Source organism: Erpetoichthys calabaricus, chromosome 1 (genome assembly GCF_900747795.2).
Source record: "Erpetoichthys calabaricus chromosome 1, fErpCal1.3, whole genome shotgun sequence".
NCBI classification, from domain to species: domain Eukaryota; kingdom Metazoa; phylum Chordata; class Cladistia; order Polypteriformes; family Polypteridae; genus Erpetoichthys; species Erpetoichthys calabaricus.
Window position 1 is genome coordinate 47,958,725 of NC_041394.2, and position 21,411 is coordinate 47,980,135.

General features: G+C 37.8%; 1 protein-coding gene across 1 annotated transcript in view; it reads left to right on the top strand.

Moving 5' to 3' along the window:
* The first annotated feature begins 372 nt into the window (after positions 1 to 372).
* The window catches only part of atad1a (ATPase family AAA domain containing 1a), a 42,069-nt gene continuing 21,030 nt past the window's right edge, over positions 373 to 21,411 (top strand). The window contains exons 1-4 of the mRNA XM_028792720.2: positions 373 to 544; positions 18,225 to 18,339; positions 18,438 to 18,627; positions 20,057 to 20,155. Of these exons, the coding sequence (XP_028648553.1) occupies positions 18,454 to 18,627; positions 20,057 to 20,155 (273 nt within the window). The 5' untranslated portion in view covers positions 373 to 544; positions 18,225 to 18,339; positions 18,438 to 18,453. The remainder of the gene's footprint in view (positions 545 to 18,224; positions 18,340 to 18,437; positions 18,628 to 20,056; positions 20,156 to 21,411) is intronic.

The window sequence follows — 21,411 nt, forward strand, 5'->3', positions numbered from 1 at the left end:
AAATAATAGTTAATAGGCTTTACATAATTTGAAAAAAATATATAGTGCAAATGAAAAAAATCTAAAAGGTTTATTTTTTTACAGAATGAGGCATGCAAAAAAATCTAAAAGGTTTATTTTTTTACAGAATGAGGCATGCATTAACACATATTTAAAGTGTGCTTTACGTAAAGTACTAAAACCAAAGTTTATATTTCATCGCCACTGCATTATATTAACATTATTACTAAGCATGAAGCGCCTTGATGGAACGTCAGCGGTACTTCTTGAGTCTGATGTAATTTTTCGGCGTGTGATGCACAAGCAACCGTGTTCGTTACTCTCCGGAACTTATTTCACAGCCAGTCTTGTGTTCTTACGGACACTCTCTCGAGGAACACACGGACGGATGCGTTAGTCTTATTAATTATAGAGGATAACGTTTCTTTTTGAGCACTGATTGTTCAATACTATATCAGACCGTTGATCATAATGGAATGCGTTCATGCTGATAAGAGAACGCTGAAGTGCCGCTGTAATCGATGTTTTGAACGTTTATAAGAAGGTGCGTTTTCACTTTTCTTATTTTACTTTTTGCTGTAAATATTGTGCACCGAAGTCACCAGTATATTATTAAAAGGACAATTTTAAGATGATTCTGTAAATGGTTGATTGCATGAATGAGTAAATAAGAAAACAGGCATGTATACAAGCTTCTAGGAATGAATGGCTCTATTGTAGTGACAAGGCTGCTTTGTTTAATTATTCATTCATCAATTTGTTTCAAGAACTAAAACCTAACAACTTAAATATGAAAAGCTCAAGTAAAGTAGGTTCTTGTGGCCGCTGCAACTCACTAAGTGACTAGCTATGATTTTAAATCAAATGCTTCTATATACGGCTGTCATTGTCACCTGCTCATTATTATTACTGAAGAGTAATTTACTAGTTTTGGTCCATGTATTATACGCAATGACATCTATCTATCTATCTATCTATCTATCTATCTATCTATCTATCTATCTATCCATCCATCCATCTTCCAACCCGCTGACTCCGAACACAGGGTCACGGGGGTCTGCTGGAGCCAACAAAGGGCACAAGGCAGGAACCAATCCCGGGCAGGGTGCCAACCCACCGCAGGACATATCTATCTATCTATCTATCTATCTATCTATCTATCTATCTATCGAGACGCTTGCAGAGACTGCTGCTCGCACTTTGTATTGCTTACGCATCGTTTACTAAAAATGGCTGTTAAATTATCAGTCAGCCTGTTTACCGTTAATAGTTTATGGGAGGGTAATAGGAAATATTTTTAATTCTAATTTTACTTAAATAATTTTTATTCCACATTTAATTTGTAATCTTAATTCTTAATCTTTTAATCTTAATCTTATCAATTTACAAAGTGAACACATGCTTTTTCAGCTGTTAGTATATCATCATCATCATCATCATCATGTATTACTCTGCATCAGAGGATTGACCATCATAGTGCTCCACCTTAAAGTTTTCAGCTTGTCTATTTACTTCTCCGTTGTTTTTCTGCTCCTGATCTTTCCCAGATTTCTTCTAGCTAGCCAGGTTCTCTTTGGTCTTTCTTTGTTGTCCATGCATGCCTCTAAGATGTTTAAGGCCAAACTTTCAGCTGATCCTGTCATTGCATGCCCAACATACTTAATTTTTCCTTTGTGTTAAATCTATTTGTATGTATTTCTTTGTTATCATTCTGTTTTTCAGATTGAGTTTTAAACCTCCTTTCATTAACTGCTTGTGTTTCCAAAAAGTATCTTTGACCATATCCCATTCATGTTCTTCTTTTGTACATTTTACATTTTCTCTTGTGCAGCTCTCCAAGTATCTGTGTTCTTTAACCTGATCCAGTTTCATTCCTTTGGTCACTATCTCACATGTTTCTATTGCAGTATTAGAAATTATCGTTACTGTTTAATTCCATATTCTTTTCCTTTCTCAATCAGTACTGTGTCATCTGCATATCTTGTATTGTTTATTATGTGTCCCCAATGTTTTTCTCCTTTATCCTCCTCCAGTGCAGCTGAATAAAATACATCTCTGCCTTACTCTGTTTTTATTACTAAGTGTCTTGAGTTTCCCATTGCAGTTCTAATCCAAACCACCTCATCCTAGCATATGGGTTTGATTAATTGTTTTCAGTGTTTGGTATACCAGCCTGTTGTATAACCTTCAGTAGTGTATTATGGTTTACATTCTCAAATACTTTACTACAACTTATGTAGCACAAAAATAAGGTTTGACTTCTTGGAAGTCATTGGAAAATTGCAACTGACATTTTTTTCTGTTTCTATATTCAACTTCATTCTGTGATAGATTTTGTTTGTTTATATATTAGGTGTGTTTTCATATAATGTGTAAAACACCTACTGCGATACTCATGTCTGTCAGCATTAAACAATTTGGCCCTTCGTGGACCAATTTTTTTGAAATGTGGCACACTTATACTTCAAGGAGATTTGTTGTGACAATACAATTTCATTGAGTTGTCTTGAGCAGCTTGAAACTGTAGAGTTTTAAGAATTTAAAATCTTTCATTTAAATGCTTTGGCGAATTTGAAAACTTGTCTATTTTAACAAGAGAAACATTATGCTTGACTTCTACTACAAATTAGTTTACTGTTTCAATTTTCTCTTGAGAGCAGTTGCTTGAACTTGTATATTTTCTATTACATGTCTAACAGCTATTTGGGTGCCCAATGCTGGCTAGCATACAGCCAAGTGCACAACAGGACTCTTCTCCTGCTTCTTTAGGCAAGTTAACTGTGTAAGTACAAAAAAATAAATAAAAGTCACTTCTCTAGAAATAAATATAAAACACTGAATAGACTGAATTAATATATTATCTGCATATTATTATTGTAATGGACCAACATTATAAACTTTATTAATTAATAAATTAATTACTGTTCAGCTCCCCTGAGTAATATCAACATAGAGCGAAATTGGAAATGGCAGTGGAGTTGATCTATAGACAGAAGATCGGACTGTACTGGCTGCTAATAAGAAGGACAGTGTACGATTACAGTTTATGCAATGCTGATTACTTACCAGTATAAGATACAACGGACTGAATGTGCATTGCGGTTTATCCGTACCTGAAGATGCACATACGTCTATTTGTTCTCAGCTTTTAACTCTTATCAAGTACTACAGGGTGAGCCAAAATGAAGTACCACATTTCTCAACGTCATTGCATGAGGTAGAGGCAGCCAAGTGGGTTGTGGTGCGGGTCCTTTGATAGTCGATCCCTTGTAGTTTTCAGTCAGCAACATACCTTGGTCCGGTGCGCACCGTGCTTTCACTGTTGAAGCGTTCTTCAAAATCAACAAATCCATCATCACTACACAACACGCTTTCAGAACACACTTCAGCATTCCTCCTAAGGGTGACATCCCAAATCGGAAAACAATTCTTCAGTGGGTGGATAAATTTAAAATAGAAAATCTCCAGGCCGTCCTTGGACTGTACAAACTCTTGAAAACATCCAAGCTGTGAGGGCATGAATTTTGCAGTCTCCTAGACATTCAGCGCGCAAACGTGCTTCAGCCTTAGGTATTTCCAACACATGTTTGAGGAGGATTTTGCATGAGGACCTTAATTTCCATCCATACAAAATGACGGTAATGCAGGAACTCACTGACAGAGACTGGGACAGCCGTAGAGCAGGGGGTAGTCAATTACAGTATGATTTAAGGAGGTCCGGATAGAGAAAATTTCTTCATGTACAGGTCAGCAGAATCATCATGTTTAAGTTGCATTATAATTTAGTTATACATTACAATTAATTCATATATATTGAAGTATCTTCTGGTTCAAAAGGCCCTTGATGTCACTTGTAATCCATGGCTTGTTGTTAGCATAGCAGCGTACTGTTCTTACTGGAACTACAATGTCTGACTACATCAACTTCTGTATGGACATTGTAGTTCCAGTAAGAACTGTACGCTGCTACGCTAACAACAAGCCATGGATTACAAGTGACATCAAGGGCCTTTTGAACCAGAAGAAAAGGGCTTTTAAATGCGGTGATCAGCATGAGCTCAAGCGCGTGCAGAAGGAACTCCGAGTCCATCTCAGGGCAGCGAAGGAGCAGTACAGGAGAAAGCTGGAGCAGAAGTTGCAGAATAACAGGATGAAGGAAGTGTGGGATGGGATGAAGATCATCACTGGCTGCAGCTTGAAGCGGGGTGCCACCATCGAGAGAGACGTGGAGAGAGCAAACCAGATGAACAACTTCTTTAACAGGTTTGACCACCCTAACCCACTCTCACCTCGGAGTACTGCACCCTCCACCCATCCTTCTGCTGATACCAGCATCAAAGAGAGTTTCCTCTCACCCACAATTACAGCAGCCCAGGTAAGCAGAGAGCAGAGAAGACTTCGTGCCAGCAAAGCAGCGGGTCCAGATGGAGTATTGCCACGACTGAGGAAGGCCTGTGCGTTGGAGCTGGGGAGTCCTCTACAGCGCATCTTCAACCTGAGCCTGGAACAGGGGAGAGTCCTGAGGCTTTGGAAAACATCTTGCATCACCCCAGTCCCAAAGGTATCACATCCTAGTGAGCTGAATGACCTCTGGCCTGTCGCTCTGACATCACATGTGATGAAGACCATGGAGCGGCTGCTGCTTCACTACCTGAGGCCTCAGGTCCGCCACGCCCTCGACCCTCTGCAGTTCGCACACCAGGAGAAGGTGGAAGCGGTGGATGCCATCATCTATATGCTACACCGATCCCTCTCCCACTTGGACAGAGGCAGTGGTGCTGTAAGAATTATGTTTCTGGACTTCTCTAGCGCCTTCAACGCCATCCAACCTCTGCTCCTTAGGGACAAGCTGACAGAGATGGGAGTAGATTCATACCTGGTGGTATGGATCATGGACTATCTTACAGACAGACCTCAGTATGTGCATCTCGGGAACTGCAGGTCTGACATTGTGGTCAGCAACACAGGAGCGCTGCAGGGGACTGTACTTTCTCCGGTCCTGTTCAGCCTATATACATCGGACTTCCAATACAACTCGGAGTCCTGCCACGTGCAAAAGTTCGCTGACAACACTGCTATCGTGGGCAGGAGGAGGAGTATAGAAACCTAATCAAGGACTTTGTTAAGTGGTGCTACTCAAACCACCTACAACTGAACACCAGCAAAACCAAGGAGCTGGTGGTGGATTTTAAGAGGACCAGGCCCCTCATGGACCCTGTGATCATCAGAGGTGACTGTGTGCAGATGGTGCAGACCTATAAATACCTGGGAGTGCAGCTGGATGATAAATTGGACTGGACTGCCAATACTGATGCTCTGTGTAAGAAAGGACAGAGCCGACTATACAACCTTAGAAGGCTGGTGTCTTTCAACATCTGCAATAAGATGCTGCAGATGTTCTATCAGACGGTTGTGGCGAGCGCCTTCTTCTACGCGGTGGTGTGCTGGGGAGGCAGCATAAAGAAGAGGGATGCCTCACACCTGGACAAACTGGTGAGGAAGGCAGGCTCTACTATAGGCATGGAGCTGGACAGTTTGACATCCATGGCAGAGCGACGGGCGCTGAGCAGGCTCCTGTCAATCATGGAGAATCCACTGCATCCACTAAACAGTATCATCTCCAGACAGAAGAGCAGTTTCAGCGACACACTGCTGTTACTGTCCTGCTCCACTGACAGACTGAGATCTTTCCTCCCCCACACTATGCAACTCTTCAATACCACCTTTAAACGTTAATATTATACAAAGTTACTGTCTGTCTGTAATACCTGCATTGTTATCACTTTTTAATTTAATATTGTTCTTTATCAGTATGCTGCTGCTGGAGTATGTGAATTTCCCCTTGGGATTAATAAAGTTATCTATCTATCTATCTATCTATCTATCTAAGTAGCATTGCCATTGTATCAGCATCTGCACTATGTGAAGTCAATGACTCAAATCAAATGAAGAAAGCTATAGTTCAATGCCATTTCAACAATATTTATTTTCAGTGCAACTCTGGACTCTGGAGGGCTACATACAATAATAAATAAAATAAACAAGAAAAATTAATAACAAAAGTAAAAGCAAGGTAAATTCGACATTTAACTGAGAATTATAAATAATAAGAACTTTAATAATACGTTTTAACATTTCAACAAAAAAAAAGATTTGGCCTCATATAAAAATAAAATATATGAGTTTTTAATATGTGCACAACTGAACAGGCTTAACCAGTTTCACAGTAAATCTGAACATCTTTAAATAACTGAATGTATCTTCCCCTCTTTCTTTCCCTCATATACTGTATCCCACTGCCTACTTTCTCTTGTTCAGTGAGAGAAGTGAGCTCTTGCTTGGTCTGCCAGGATTTTAAATCTGGGCTGGAATGGTATCGGTGCTATCCTCATGCATGGGTGAAGATTGTCATTACTGAATGTGTGTGACGTCCCAAAATCCACGCATTTCTGAGGGAACACTAGTTAGCGAGCTGTTGGCCATTAAATGAATGTGTTAAAATCCTCGTTGACCGATCGTTAATTGACTTTAAGATCGCTTATTTTCTGTAGCCTAACTAGCGAATTTAGTGGGTAACTTTTCTCAAGTGTAATTTTGTGCTTAGTTTCATAGTGGTGTTTCACATTCCCACTTTCAACCGCTGCCACCGTCTCAGAGCAGATGAGACACAGTGGTTTCGAACTTCATTCGGGAAGTGTGAACATAAACGCCTCGGTCCATTCCGGATTAAAATCCCGGTTTTCGGCGTCAAGCTTCCGCCGTTTAGCAAAAGCCATAGCACATTGACTCACAATTTCTCCGGTTTTCTCTCTCTTGTCTTCTCACTCCTTTCCATGTCACTGCAGCTGCCAGAAGGGTGCGAGCTGTTTTCACTCTGAATGCAGGTTTTCCGCGCCTCTATTTAGTGAAGACCCGCCCTACTCTGCCTCTGATTGGCTGACATTCTTGCCTTAACTTTGACCAATCTCAGTCTTCATGCTTAAACCCAACTAACTCGAACCCACGAAGGCAGCAAGTACTGGCCAATCAGAGACAAGTAGGAAGTCTCTTTCTCTCAGTAGCGGTGTAGAAACACTGTCAGAAGAGAGTCGCCAGTAAAAATGTAATCTCCGTCAAAACTAAATAAAACTCAATGAAATGTCTTTTGGACCACGGTCAGTCTATTAGTGACCTGGGCCGAACATTCTGCATACTGCTCATCGAGATGCCATCATCCATTGCACATTTCTATTGGAATGGTTGCGTAAATAAACTAAACTGTCGCTTTTGGGCTAAAAACACCCCTCGTGAACTTCATCAGAGACCCTTGCACAGTGAGCTTGTTGCAGTTTGGTGCGTCGTTGCAAAATTTGGCATTGTAGGCCCTTACTTTTTCGAGGAGGACAAAGCAACGGCCAACGTCACTTCAGGACGTTACATTGAAATGCTACACAACTTTTTGCGGCCCCAACTGGAAGAAATGGATGTAGTGGATGCCTGGTTTCAACAGGATGGAGCAACTGCTCATACGGTGCAGAGATCCATGCAAGTTTTGTGAAAGATGTTTCCGAGGAAGCTGATCTCCCTGTGCGGCGATGTCGGGTGGCCCTCAAGTTCACCTGATCTTGCTCCGTGCGATTTCTTCTTGTGGGGCTATCTCAATTCGGAGGTATACACACACTGAGCTCAAAACCTTGATTCGACACAAAATCGCCCCTATTCCCCTTGAAATGACGGAACGAGTCATGCGAGCGTTCAGAAATCGTCTCAAAGTATGTATCGCTAATGATGGCCACCACCTTGAAGACATCATTTTTAAAACACGGTGGAAAAAAATCTATTTTGTATAACCTTTCTTGTGTCGTAATGAAATTTATTTAATCTTGTAACGTTTTTGTAGAATAAAAGTTTGAAATGTGGTACTTCTTTTTGGTTCACCCTGTATTAAAAAGAATGCATTTAATATAGTCTACTAACATGTAATTGCTTTATACTACTGCTATTGTTTTTGAGCATGACTCATTGTTGCAAAATATTTAACAAACAAAAATTTAATAACTGACTTTTGGATATTAAGTAAATAAAAATATGAAATGCTCCCACTTTCATATCAGTTAACTTATTCGTTGAACACAACTGAATGTTATGCCATGCATACATCTTCTAATTTGTTCAACTCTTTTCTTTATTATTTTTATTGTGATCATCTACTAAAATATAGTCTGAGCTCTGTTTTGCCATCTGGTTGTGACTTCCAGGTGTATCTTGTGTTTTCCTTCTGTTGGAACCATGTACTTGTGACAGTTAAATTATGTTTCTTTGAGAATTCTACAAATCTTTCCCCATTTTGAATTCTCTCACTAAGTCCATATGGCCTATTATTATTAGAAATTCTTGATGATGTTTCAACATTTTTATAAGCAAATCAAGGTCATAGAATTCTTCAGTTGCTTTTTTTTTCTTTCTAGTTTCCCCTGACTAGTATAGACATTGAACATTCCAAGTTCCTATCGTATAGCAGTATTTTTGTTTTGGTGCAGATCTGCATGCTTATCTACTGTCTCTTCTCCGGATCAAATTATTTTCCTTTACAGGAGCAATCCATCTTTTGTTAAGATTTTGATGTGTATTCATCTTAACCATAAGTTTGACATTTTTAGCCCTTCAGTAGAGGGCCCTGACAACCCCTGCAATAAGCTGTACAGACCCTTTCCTTATTTTGATGAGTGCTGATTGACTCTACAATTGTTTTTGTAGTTGCAATCATATGCCATGCTTGTATGCCACCACTTTGAGGTGGAGGTGGGACTTTGCGGTGGATTGTATATATTATGTTATTTAAGTAAATATTTTTATTATAATATGAATAGTTGGTATGCTCATGAGTGTTAATTTTTATAACAGCAAACCACCTACATTTTTATTTGAGTTAATAATAATCTGTGCAAATTATGAATCTTACTTCAAACAGTCCACTGAAATATCTCTCTATTATAAAAAAAAACAACCTGGAAAGCAAAAGCAAGCAAGGCTATGATACGTGATCTTCTCGGAAGACATTTAAAAGACCCGCAAGACGACAGAGACTTGCCACGGTGCGTCTCGCGGGGACCGTAAACATGAGATTTGGTACCAAGAGATTGTCCCAGGGCCGTCTCGCGGGGATGTGAAACATGAGATTTTTGCAAGACACACCCTACTTACAAAAGATATCATACAGTGCATCCGGAAAGTATTCACAGCGCATCACTTTTTCCACATTTTGTTATGTTACAGCCTTATTCCAAAATGGATTAAATTAATTTTTTTCGTCAGAATTCTACACACTACACCCCATAATGACAACGTGAAAAAAGTTTACTTAATATTTTTGCAAATTTATTAAAAATAAAAAAATTGAGAAAGCACATGTACATAAGTATTCACAGCCTTTGCCGTGAAGCTCGAAATTGAGCTCAGGTGCATCCTGTTTCCCCTGATCATCCTTGAGATGTTTCTGCAGCTTAATTGGAGTCCACCTGTGGTAAATTCAGTTGGTTGGACATGATTTGGAAAGGTACACACCTGTCTATATAAGGTCCCACAGTTGACAGTTCATGTCAGAGCACAAACCAAGCATGAAGTCAAAGGAATTGTCTGTAGACATCCGACACAGGATTGTCTCGAGGCACATATCTGGGGAAGGTTACAGAAAAATTTCTGCTGCTTTGAAGGTCCCAATGAGCACAGTGGGCGCCATCTTCCGTAAGTGGAAGAAGTTCGAAACCACCAGGACTCTTCCTAGAGCTGGCCGGCCAACTAAACTGAGCGATCAGGGGAGAAGGGCCTTAGTCAGGGAGGTCACCAAGAACCCGATGGTCACTCTGCAGCAATCCACCAATCAGGCCTGTATGGTAGAGTGGCCAGACAGAAGCCACTCCTTAGTAAAAGGCACATTGCAGCCCGCCTGGAGTTTGCCAAAAGGCACCTGAAGGACTCTCAGACCATGAGAAAGATTGAACTCTTTGGTGTGAATGCCAGGCGTCACGTTTGGAGGAAACCTGGGACCATCCCTACAGTGAAGCATGGTGGTGGCAGCATCATGCTGTGGGGATGTTTTTCAGTGACAGGAACTGGGAGACTAGTCAGGATAAAGGGAAAGATGACTGCAGCAATGTACAGAGACATCCTGGATGAAAACCTGCCCCAGAGCGCTCTTGACCTCAGACTGGGGCGACGGTTCATCTTTCAGCAGGACAATGACCCTAAGCACACAGCCAAGATATCAAAGGAGTGGCTTCAGGACAACTCTGTGAATGTCCTTGAGTGGCCCAGCCAGAGCCCAGACTTGAATCTGATTGAACATCTCTGGAGAGATCTTAAAATGGCTGTGCACCGACGCTTCCCATCCAACCTGATGGAGCTTGAGAGGTGCTGCAAAGAGGAATGGGCGAAACTGGCCAAGGATAGGTGTGCCAAGCTTGTGGCATCATATTCAACAAGACTTGAGGCTGTAATTGCTTGCAAAGGTGCATCGACAAAGTATTGAACAAAGGCTGTGAATACTTATGTACATGTGATTTCTCAGTTTTTTTATTTTTAATAAATTTGCAAAAACCTCAAGCAAACTTTTTTCACGTTGTCATTATGGGGTGTTGTGTGCAGAATTCTGAGGGGAAAAATATGAATTTAATCTATTTTGGAATAAGGCTGTAACATAACAAAAGGTGGAAAAAGTGATGCGCTGTGAATACTTTCTTGATGCACTGTATAAGAGCACACCCATCAAAAACACTCAGTAGTGTAAAAGCACATAGTACACACAGATCATGTGCTCTCAGCACATATAAAGCGTATAAAGACAATAAGGAGAATAGAGACCCAAAGGCGTTGGAGAGAAGAAAAGGCAGATAAGAGATTATGAAAGCAGTGGAATTCGACAGGCTCAAACAAATGATGGCGCGATACACATGCAGAGAAAGGTACAGAATATGAAAGCAGTAAAATTAGAAAGTATTGTAGCGTCCCAGCCAGGTTGAGGGCTTTTTGGTTTTAAGTGACTGTTAGGTCTGATTGGGGGAGGGTGGAGTACAGCACGGAAGACTGATGGCGGGGTATTGATTGATGCGATAAGGGGGGGCATTGGAGAGGGTGCTAGAAAGTTGTGTTTGGGGTTAGGAAGTCGGCGATTGTTCAAGAAAAAATTTTGTGACACTTTATCATGTCTGTCACTACTGTATTAAAGAAAAGATTACCGCAAACAAAAGGTGATTAATCATCAAAACCACATGATTAATCACCTCGAGGTCAGAAAAAAAGAGTAGACAACAAAGTCTTTTCGCATTTGCATCAATCAATGCACAAAACGTGGATTTACACAGTAATGGATCATACGCTATGAGAATCTGTGGTCCCGGAACAGTTTAAGCAACGACAAGTTAAATTTCAAAGAATACACAATTCGGTTGGCTGTATATTGATGATCATGGAGAAGCGATGCAAATTTTAACAGGCAAAAAGAAAGGTAATGTATATTGTATATTCCGCGAATAACATTACACACCAAAGGAGATCGTGATATGCCATTCGTATTAAAATGTTTACAGTTTACCGTGAGAATAGCTTTTGCTATGACAATCAATAAATCACAGGGACAAACATTAGAAAAACTCGGATTATTTATTACAGAAACAGAAACAATATTCACTCACGGACAGTTATATGTTGCGTTGTCACAATGTGTCTCCAAAAAATATTGTTTTTAATGAAGCTTTAAAGTAAAAGTGCAAATAATGAAATTGGAACAATTCCAAAGAAAAAAAATTTTTAAATTGTATATCCGATTAACCAAACACAGGAGTTGGCGAGCGAAACGAGTAGGGGGCAAAGCCCCCTAGTCTAACAAAGAAAACGAAAATCCTGAACTGTATAACACATACTTCTTTGTGTTTAAATATGGATTCTTAATATATTATTTTTTCCATTAATCAATGCAAAACCCCTTTAATATCAAATAATTTAATACATTTAATAATTTAATTCTACAAAGAAAGCATTCAATTCTTTATGGTGTGAGAAAAGATTGATGTTACTCAATCTTTTAATTTAGGCAATACATTGATTATTGCTTTTGGCATTGCCAGTAATTAATTAAAAAAATAGTAAGTAATGCCAAATTATTGTAGGAGGTGTAAGGATTTTAACTTCTGACCACCCAAGAATCTCTGTTTCTCCTTTCAGCCAAAATGCCAGAAATATGAAGAGGTCTATACAGTTTATGAGCGAGATTCATGAAGTAGTGAAAGTCTACATTAAATATTTTCAGTTTCTATGCTGTAGTTTAAATGTGGTGATAGACATATTTTCAATGGATAACCTAAGCATGCTTTCTGCAAAAAATCAAATAATATAATTTTATTTATAACATGGATAATAGGAAATTAATATATTCTTCTTCTTCTGGCTGCTCTCATTAGAGGTTGCCACAGCAAATCATCTTTTTCCATATCTTCCTGTCCTCTGCATCTTGCTCTGTTACACCCATCACCATCATCCCTCACCACATCCATAAACCTTTGCTTAGGCCTTCTTTTCTTCTTGCCTGGCAGCCCTTGGAAATGAATATATGCAAGTTTAATATCTATATATCTATCTATCTCTCTATCGTGTGATATTGATAGTGGTATAAATGAAGGACAATAACAAACAACAAAGAACATAAAATTACAATAGCTGCACTTTATTTTTCTCCTATACAAAAAGGTACATGAGCTATGAATTCTATCATTTGGCTTAGATCTCTTTCTGTCTTATAGAAAAAGGCACTCAACTTATGAAACCTGATTTTTTCAATTATGTGGTCATAATGTATATTATATATAATATATATATATAATGTCTATAGCTAGTTTAAAATTTCCTAGTGCTTACACTATTAAGGTTATGTGGATTTGCTCATAACTAATCTTAGCCCCAAAACCCCAGCTGTTTCTCTCAGCGAGTATGTGCTTGTGAGATGCCGCTCTGAACTTTCCTACTGGTTTTAGGAAGAAACATATAATAGCTAAAGACTTATTGCTAGCAAAATTACACCCACTGGGGCAGCAGGTGACCAGTCAACTCCCGTCATTAGCAAGACAAACATTTGGCTTTTATGAATGGTCTCTCTTTCTCTCTCTCTCTCACTATCTGTCTCTCTGCTTGTGCACTTTCTGTACTTGGCAATGTTTGGACTAATGGCCAAGCTTTTGTTATTAGGTCAGGAGAGTTTGTTTTCTTGGCACATGCTCATGGTGGAAATAGGAGCAAATATATTTGGAGAGAATCTCCAGTGGTTAGAAAAAAAAATGGTGAGGACCTAACTTGTGCAGAAGGGAGGGTAACATGGACAAGTCTGATAAGACCACTTACAAAATGTCACCTAGTGCCTCTACAGTTCCTTAAGGCCTATTAGTCAGAAAGGGGGAAGGGAAATCAACCTTCACCAGCTGTCCTTCTGATTGAGATATGCCATCCCTTTTTATATATCACAAATAATTTCACAAGCAGTTGGGTACCAGTTACAGAATACAACTCCTTCATCTTATTCACAAAGGTCTTGGTAAAATAACAGCTCTTATTTTTATGTTCTCTGAGCAATGGTACTACTCCTGAACAACCTACCAGGAAAGCATTTACTTGCTTGACAGCACTACAATTCATCTCTTCATACATAACCACTGGTTCCCCTTGCTCAAACCAGACCTTTTACTTACACACCCAGCTATCGAAAGAAAAAAAAACATTAAAGTAAGATTTTCTTCAGAGACATGTTTTTCCAGCTGACAGCACTTTTGACTGACAAATAGACATTAAAATACGGTGTCTCTGATCCTAGCGGCTAGTTAATTGCAAGGCCCAGAGCAATAAAAAAAAAAAGTTTCTCCTGCTCATTTCCTGTAATCTGGAGATTATTCATCATCTGTGTTCTTCTAGCCTTTGTATGCTTCTGTTGAGAAAAGCCAAGCAAAATGACACCTTTTATTGGCTAACTAGAAAGATTACGATATGCAAGCTTTCGAGGCAACTCAGGCCCCTTCTTCAGGCAAGATGTAATGCTTCTGTTGTAATTTAAGCAAGATGAAAACTTCTACCTATCTAGCCTAAAACACGAGTGCTATTAGTATGATAAATAAGGATATGTTTTAGTCATTCTATATTACATGTGTATAGTGTAGTTCATAATGCACCACTTCAAATACAGAGAGTTACTTTCATCAAAAATACAGTTAGTGCACTGGGGTAGCTCTGAATTTTAAAATCACTATGGAAGATTGATTTTTACAAAGGTTTTAGCTTCACTTGGTTTTCTTTAACCACCTATATGTAAGCAATCAATTGATGTCTTCTGGGTTAAACTAAGTATTGCTTGTGGACTTGAGCCCATACTGCCATACAGAAATTCATGTTTTTCTAGAAAGTAAAGCTCAGTTAAAAATCCTTTTCATGGTAGGCGTTTGTGCCTTGGCTTTTAAATCCCATAATCTGTTACCCAGCATCCACAGCCAATGGCCCAGACTAACTAAAATATTAGCAACATATTTTACTTCCTTCTTTAACCTCTCCTTAAAAGAAAAGCAGCTCAAGAGCATTCTCTCTTCTAGTCTTCCTTTGGCAACTGAAACATGTTGGGGGAATGTTGTCAATTTAATTGCCTCTCCATTCAGAAAAGATCCAAGCTGGGCAGACACCAATCCACCAATGTTATTTGTTTGGTAACCTTTGAAATCTGGTAGGGAGAATTGGAGAACAGTAATTTTCAACTTTTACCAATTTTATTAGACTGCACTCCGGTCTAGACTTTGCTGAGGCATTATAGGAAAATTATTATTTTAATCTCAAGATTTATTATTTTAATCTCAAGAAAGTCTAGTATTAATGTGGCAGTTTGTTTGGACGATTATCCTATTCTTTTATCCTTCTCTCAAGTTATAGGTCTATTTGACATGAGTTACCAGTTCTTTTATTTTTGTGCTCTCCATCAAAGCCATTTTTTTGAGCACCCAGGGAATTACTTGTCCTATGTTTGCCATAGACAAAGGTAATTGTGATATATATATTTGGGGGGTGGGTGGCGTGTTAAAGGTGAGTGTTTAGCGCCTGTCTTTTTTAACTTTGAAGGATTCCTTTACTCTTTCTCTGAATGGCACTTACTTTACACAAATTTTACCTTTGAGTTTGTTCTGAATTTTTCTTATTATAGAATACTTACAACATTGTAATATTTTATAAGTGAACTGTATGCCACTGTAATGTTAATCAGTTACATCAATGCATATCTCAGTGTATCTTCTGCTACAGTTGGTAATTTTCTGCTTTGTTAATTTAGAAAGATCTATTGAAATTTGGATGTCACTGCAGTGCAGTGGGGTAGCACTGTTATGTAACTGCTCTAAAGCTCTGTGTTCAAATTTCAGGCTCCAGCCATTGTCTTTGCCGAGTTTGCATGTTCTTTTGTGAATGTTTGTGTTTCTTGTGAGTAGTCTGCTGTCTTTCCATATAACAAAGAAATTTGCGTCATTTTGATTCATTTAATTTGTGAGCTTAATTTATTCATGTATGAATAGGTAAACAGACACTTTATCAATCCCAAAAGAAATTCCAAAAGGTGGCAGCAATAATAATAAAACACTGAACATTGCAACCAAAAAAGTGCAGGTCAATGTAAAGTTCAAGCGACAACTTGATCCTCTACAGAGAGAAGAGAACAAGACAACTTCAAACTGTAAAAGGACTCATTCCAGAGTGTAATGCCTCCTTTGCTTAGCAAGAATGGTGAATTTCATTGTCTAAGATGACCAAAAGTTTATATATTGTCCTTCTCTCATCCTCCTGAGACTGAACACAACAGTGTTCTGTGTCAGTTTAGTTTATTCTGGTTAAGAGCTTGAGTGACCTATGGCTTATTTTCGGAGAGCAGTGCACATTCTTAGTGGGCATTATAATCATATCGCAGTTAGTTACACCATTTATATCCTCACCACGTTGTTCACAGAACATGCGCACAACCTCAAAGCATCAGTTAGCTCATTGACCATTTCTTCACTGTCCTTATGATAAATTGTTTTTGTTGTATATTGAGCTTTCACAGGTATGAAATTTGTGAATTTCCCATTGGGATTAATAAAGTATCTATCTATCTATCTATCTATCTATCTATTTATCTGTCTGTCTGTCTGTCTGTCTGTCTGTCTGTCTGTCTGTCTGTCTGTCTGTCTGTCTGTCTGTCTGTCTATCTATCTATCTATCTATCTATCTATCTATCTTTTGTATGTGAGGCACACCAGGTTGTGGTCTTAACTACCTAGAGGTGAGAATGCTGTGGAAATATATCCTTCTTTGTCATTTGTATATGTGGAAGAAAAAGAGAGCAATTCAGACAATTATCATATATAGTGCATCCGGAAAGTATTCACAGCGCCTCACTTTTTTCACCTTTTGTTATGTTACAGCCTTATTCCAAAATGGATTAAATTCATTTTTTCCTCAGAATTCTACACATAACACCCCATAATGACAACATGAAAAAAGTTTACCAGAGATTTTTGCAAATTTATTAAAAATAAAAAAACTGAGAAAGCACATCCATCCATCCATCCATTTTCCAACCCGCTGAATCCGAACACAGGGTCATGGGGGTCCGCTGGAGCCAATCCCAGCCAACACAGGGCACAAGGCAGGAACCAAAAATGAATTTAATCCATTTTGTAATAAGGCTGTAACATAACAAAATGTGGACAAAGTGATGTGCTGTGAATACTTTCCGGATGCACTGTAGGAGGTATTTTTATTATTTAACATCAATGGATTGAAGGTCTTAAGTAAACTAGTATGCTTCACTTTATACATTTAAAGAAGAGATCCCCCTTTTATATCCATTCCCCTTACATCATACCTGGCTGTATTAGAAACAAAGCAGAATATGGTTACATAATATTTATTAACCAGAGAAAAAAATTATTAGTCCTTATCCCAACACTGATTGTTATAAGGGAGCATTTCATGTGGCTCCAATTTAATGATACCACAAAACAAGTTTTTGTAATTATTCACATGTATTGCTTATCTATACATTAATAAAGCTAGCTTTGCTACTATAAAATAAATGGTTGTCTAAGCCTTTAACCTCTAGCAAAGGCTTTAGATAACAGTAAGACGTGTGCCATGTCAGTTTCAAGAGAAAATCAACATTTTATTTTTTTTTTTTTATTTTTATTTTATTAATTTTCATTGTAATCATTCCAACATTTTAAGCAAAGCGTAGATTAAAAGCCAACAAAGTACAATTCATTTGGATTCATATTGATAAGTATAATAAAATTCCATTCCACACATACAAATTGTTCAGTGTCTTGTCCTCTTTTGTCCTGTATTGCTCTTAACAAACTGGCTGAATGCTGTTAAAGCTAGAGAGAGAGAGAGAGAGACAGAGAGAGAGAGAGAGAGAGAGAGAGAGAGAGAGAGAGAGATGAATTTGCAGAGGTTTTTTGTCTGGCACACTGGTGTCACATAATACTTCTGCACTGGCAGAGTGTGGTATGTAAGCAGCAAAGAAAGTTGTTCCATTTATTATTCGCAGGCATATCAAACTCTCACTGCCTGAATCCTGTTCATAGTCTCAGTATAATTTTGGGATTTGTTTATATGAGTATGATTGTGAGTAACCTTGGAGAAGGTTTGTTCTTGCCTTGGTACTGATAATACACAGATTGGTCTGGACCTACCAAAGTGTGTATCAGAATGAGTGGGATCAGAAATGAAACGAATTCATCCTTAATAATAATAATAAATTTTATGTGTATATCACCTGACACTGAACTTTTTAATTGGTTGAATAAAACATTTTCAATTAAATGTTTTAAGATGTCATATTTTAACACAATTAAATATGAATAGCTATGGTAAAGTGGGTAGGTTCTTGTGGCCATTGCAACTGTATGAATGACTTGCAACTCATCAAGTGACTTCCTATGATTTTAAATCAAATGCTTGTATATACGGCTGTCTTTGTGTGGCTGTCATTGTCACTTGCTCATTATTATTATTATTATTGAAGAGTAATTTACTAGTTTTGGTCCATGTATTGTACGCAGTGACCTTACTCTATCTATCTATCTATCTATCTATCTATCTATCTATCTATCTATTTGTCAGATGTTTCTATAGTTTTGCTCTTTTTTCTTTGCCCAACTGTTAACAGAGACTCATAAAGCCATATCTTATTTCAGATGGTGGAAGCCAAACTTGACCCCATGAAGTTTTCTACCTATACCTCCTAAAAGACACTGTGGTCTCACTTGGTTTTGTGTGCATTTTGATTACACCCTTTTTGATTCCATAAAGGTCAGTATTTTCTGAGTTTAATGTTGAGTTTATGCAAAATAATTAATGTCATGGTAAAGTAGATTATGTCTTGCATTTTTTTTAATTGTTATGTTTAGAAACTGCAGCAGTGAAATGCTACTGAAGGAAATTCCTCGGGATACTCTTGTTCGACCTTTGTCAAGAAATGAAGTGGTTGGATTACTTGTTAGGCTTACTATTTTTGGAGCTGCTACCTATTTTAGTATAAAATGGGTGGTAGATGCTCTAGATCCCACCCGCAAACAAAAGCTACAGGAAAAGAAAAAGGTTTGTTTATTGATTTTTATAATCTAACTTTATTATTCTTTTGAGAAATGTTTTGTCTATAAAGATACAAAAGCAGCACAATATTTATTTATGTATTCATTTAATATTTTATAGCACTAAAACATACTTCTCTATATTTCAATATAAAATTTGAACCATTTGCACTTAGATATGTGGGAGGTCAGAGTAAATCTCAGCTCAGATAACTGTGCTTTTATCAAATCGGTATATATTTACAATAAAAATTAGAAAAAAGAGATAAAAAATTAGCAAACCAAACATCTATTAGCAAAAAGACAAAAGCATGAAACAGCATGCCAGGTTCATAAAACATTCATATAGACACATCCAAAAGCTAATGAAAAAAGGTACATTTTTAAGTCTGAATTTAAATACAGTTTTGGAAGGAGCAGCCTTAACATTTAAGGGTAGACTAATCCATAATCTGTGAGCTTGTGTGAAAACACAATCACACTTTTGTTTTAATCAGAATCAAGGGACATCTAATAAAAGCTGATGTGGAGATCTTTAATGACCTTATGATGGAGTGAAGACAAAGTAAATCAGCAATACTGGGTGCAAAGCAGACCATCACACAGACACAGACACACACCCACACTTGCACTCACACTTGTCCTATTTTGAATCATCAGTTACCGTATATACAATATACAAAGTCTTATAGTAACACAGCCAGAAATGATAGAAAAACCAAACAATGTGTTATGACATTTGCAAAAATTATCATTGATAGGGATCTGCATCAAACACACCAAGTAATGCCTGTGCCTTCTCCCAGGATTCTGATCATTAGACTGAAACTGTCTTTAGCAAACAATTCTAAAGTAGTTGGGGCAGCCTTAATTATCTGACTTCAGTCCATTAGCACAAATGTCAAATATTGTACCCCTGCATTGCATATTGTGAGTAGACACCTGATGAACACTATACAGTACATTTTTTTGGTATCAGAATGACCTTCAGTCATGAAATTCAGTCAAATGTGCAATATATATTTAAATAATAAATTGCGGATTGTTGCAATTAAAAAATTAACAAAACCCTTAAGATTATTTGTGTTAAGTCTTGAGCAATCAAAGTGAAAAATGATGTGTGAAAGATAACTTATGTTTTGTAACAAATTAGAAATGGCCAAGATCAAATGGAACACAACAAAGTAATGAAACATGAATTGATATCAGTTATTCGGTAATATAAAAAGAAAATACCTAATCAACAATTCAAACTATATTGTAACAAAAAATGAGCAGTGAATTCTTGACTATTGCAAGAAATGATGAATGACTACAAAAAATGGTGAGAAAAAAATGACTTGCTGGATGACCTGATTGATTATTTACAAAAGAATTGGACTTTTTTTTTACTTTAAACGTTGCTTCTAGTTCATTTTTACTTTTCTCCATATCAGGCAGAAGAGCTCATGAAGCAGATTGGGGTGGAGGGTGTAAAGCTAACTGAGTATGAGATGAACATTGCCTCCCATCTGGTAAATCCAAGGAGTATTAAAGTAAGTCTAGATGCACACATGATGAGCATAACTGTGTAAGCTATTTCTGACGGAAAACAATATATATATAACAATAGATGTAACAACAACTAAAATGACTATATTACTGAAATGCATTTTACTAAATACATTTAAGTGTTTAATTTTTTAAAATGTATGCTGAATAATTCTTTTGTGGAGCTGTGTCTGTAATGCTGTGTGCAGTTTGACATCCATGTTACAAGTGGGTAATTGTATTGAACCTGTAACTGAACCTGATACCTGAAAGAGCCATTCTGTGGCATTGATTTTATAAGCGGCCAGACTTGCTTTTGAATACTGTATTAATATATATGAATTATATGTTTCTTGCATTTGTCGTTTACAGTGTGTCTTTCAGAACCAACCTTAAATAGATTCTCAAAACCAAAAAACAATGTACTTCAGTTTTGTGATCGATCCTGTCATTAAACCGTAGAACAAAATTCATTTTTCATTCTTCTCTAGTCATAATAATAATAATAATAATTCATTTCATTTATATAGCGCTTTTCTCAGTACTCAAAGCGCTATCCATACAGGGAGGAACCGGGAAGCGAACCCACAATCTTCCACAGTCTCCTTACTGCAAAGCTGCAGCACTACCACTGCGCCACCTGTGAGGACAGTCATGTAGTCACATGTAGTCATGTATCAGGACTAGCCCTCTTCATATGCCACAGTCAAGAGATGGACTGTAGAATTCCATCATTTTAGGCCTTCAGAAGACATAAAGTGTTACCTGTGGGAAGTGATCCTGTAGAGGACAATCAAAGAGTTAGTAAGGTGTGAGATCGGTTACACTTTAGTGATAAGTTATGGGTCAACTAAATCCATTCTTCATCAGTGTTAGCAAATGTTACTTTTAAAAGTAACTTGGTTACATTCTTTATTACTATCTAACCTGATACTTATTAATAGGTTTCCGTTACTGGATTACACGTAGCACACTCTGCCCTTCTTGGCTGTTCAAATGTGCCCAACAAAGGACCAGTGTAATGCCCACAATGTTTTCTTCTTGCCTTGCACCCAGTGATACTGTGATAATCACTGGCTCCTTATGACCCTAAACTGATTGGATTAAATTTGTACTTCGGCACATACATGATTAAATGTATCCCTATAACTTTTGTTCAGGTCTTTTCACTTGATTTCACTCTACGCACATGCTTAACATCTTCTGTACTAGTTGTCATCAGATGGTGGGAGCACACGCATGCACATTGTTACCAAAAATA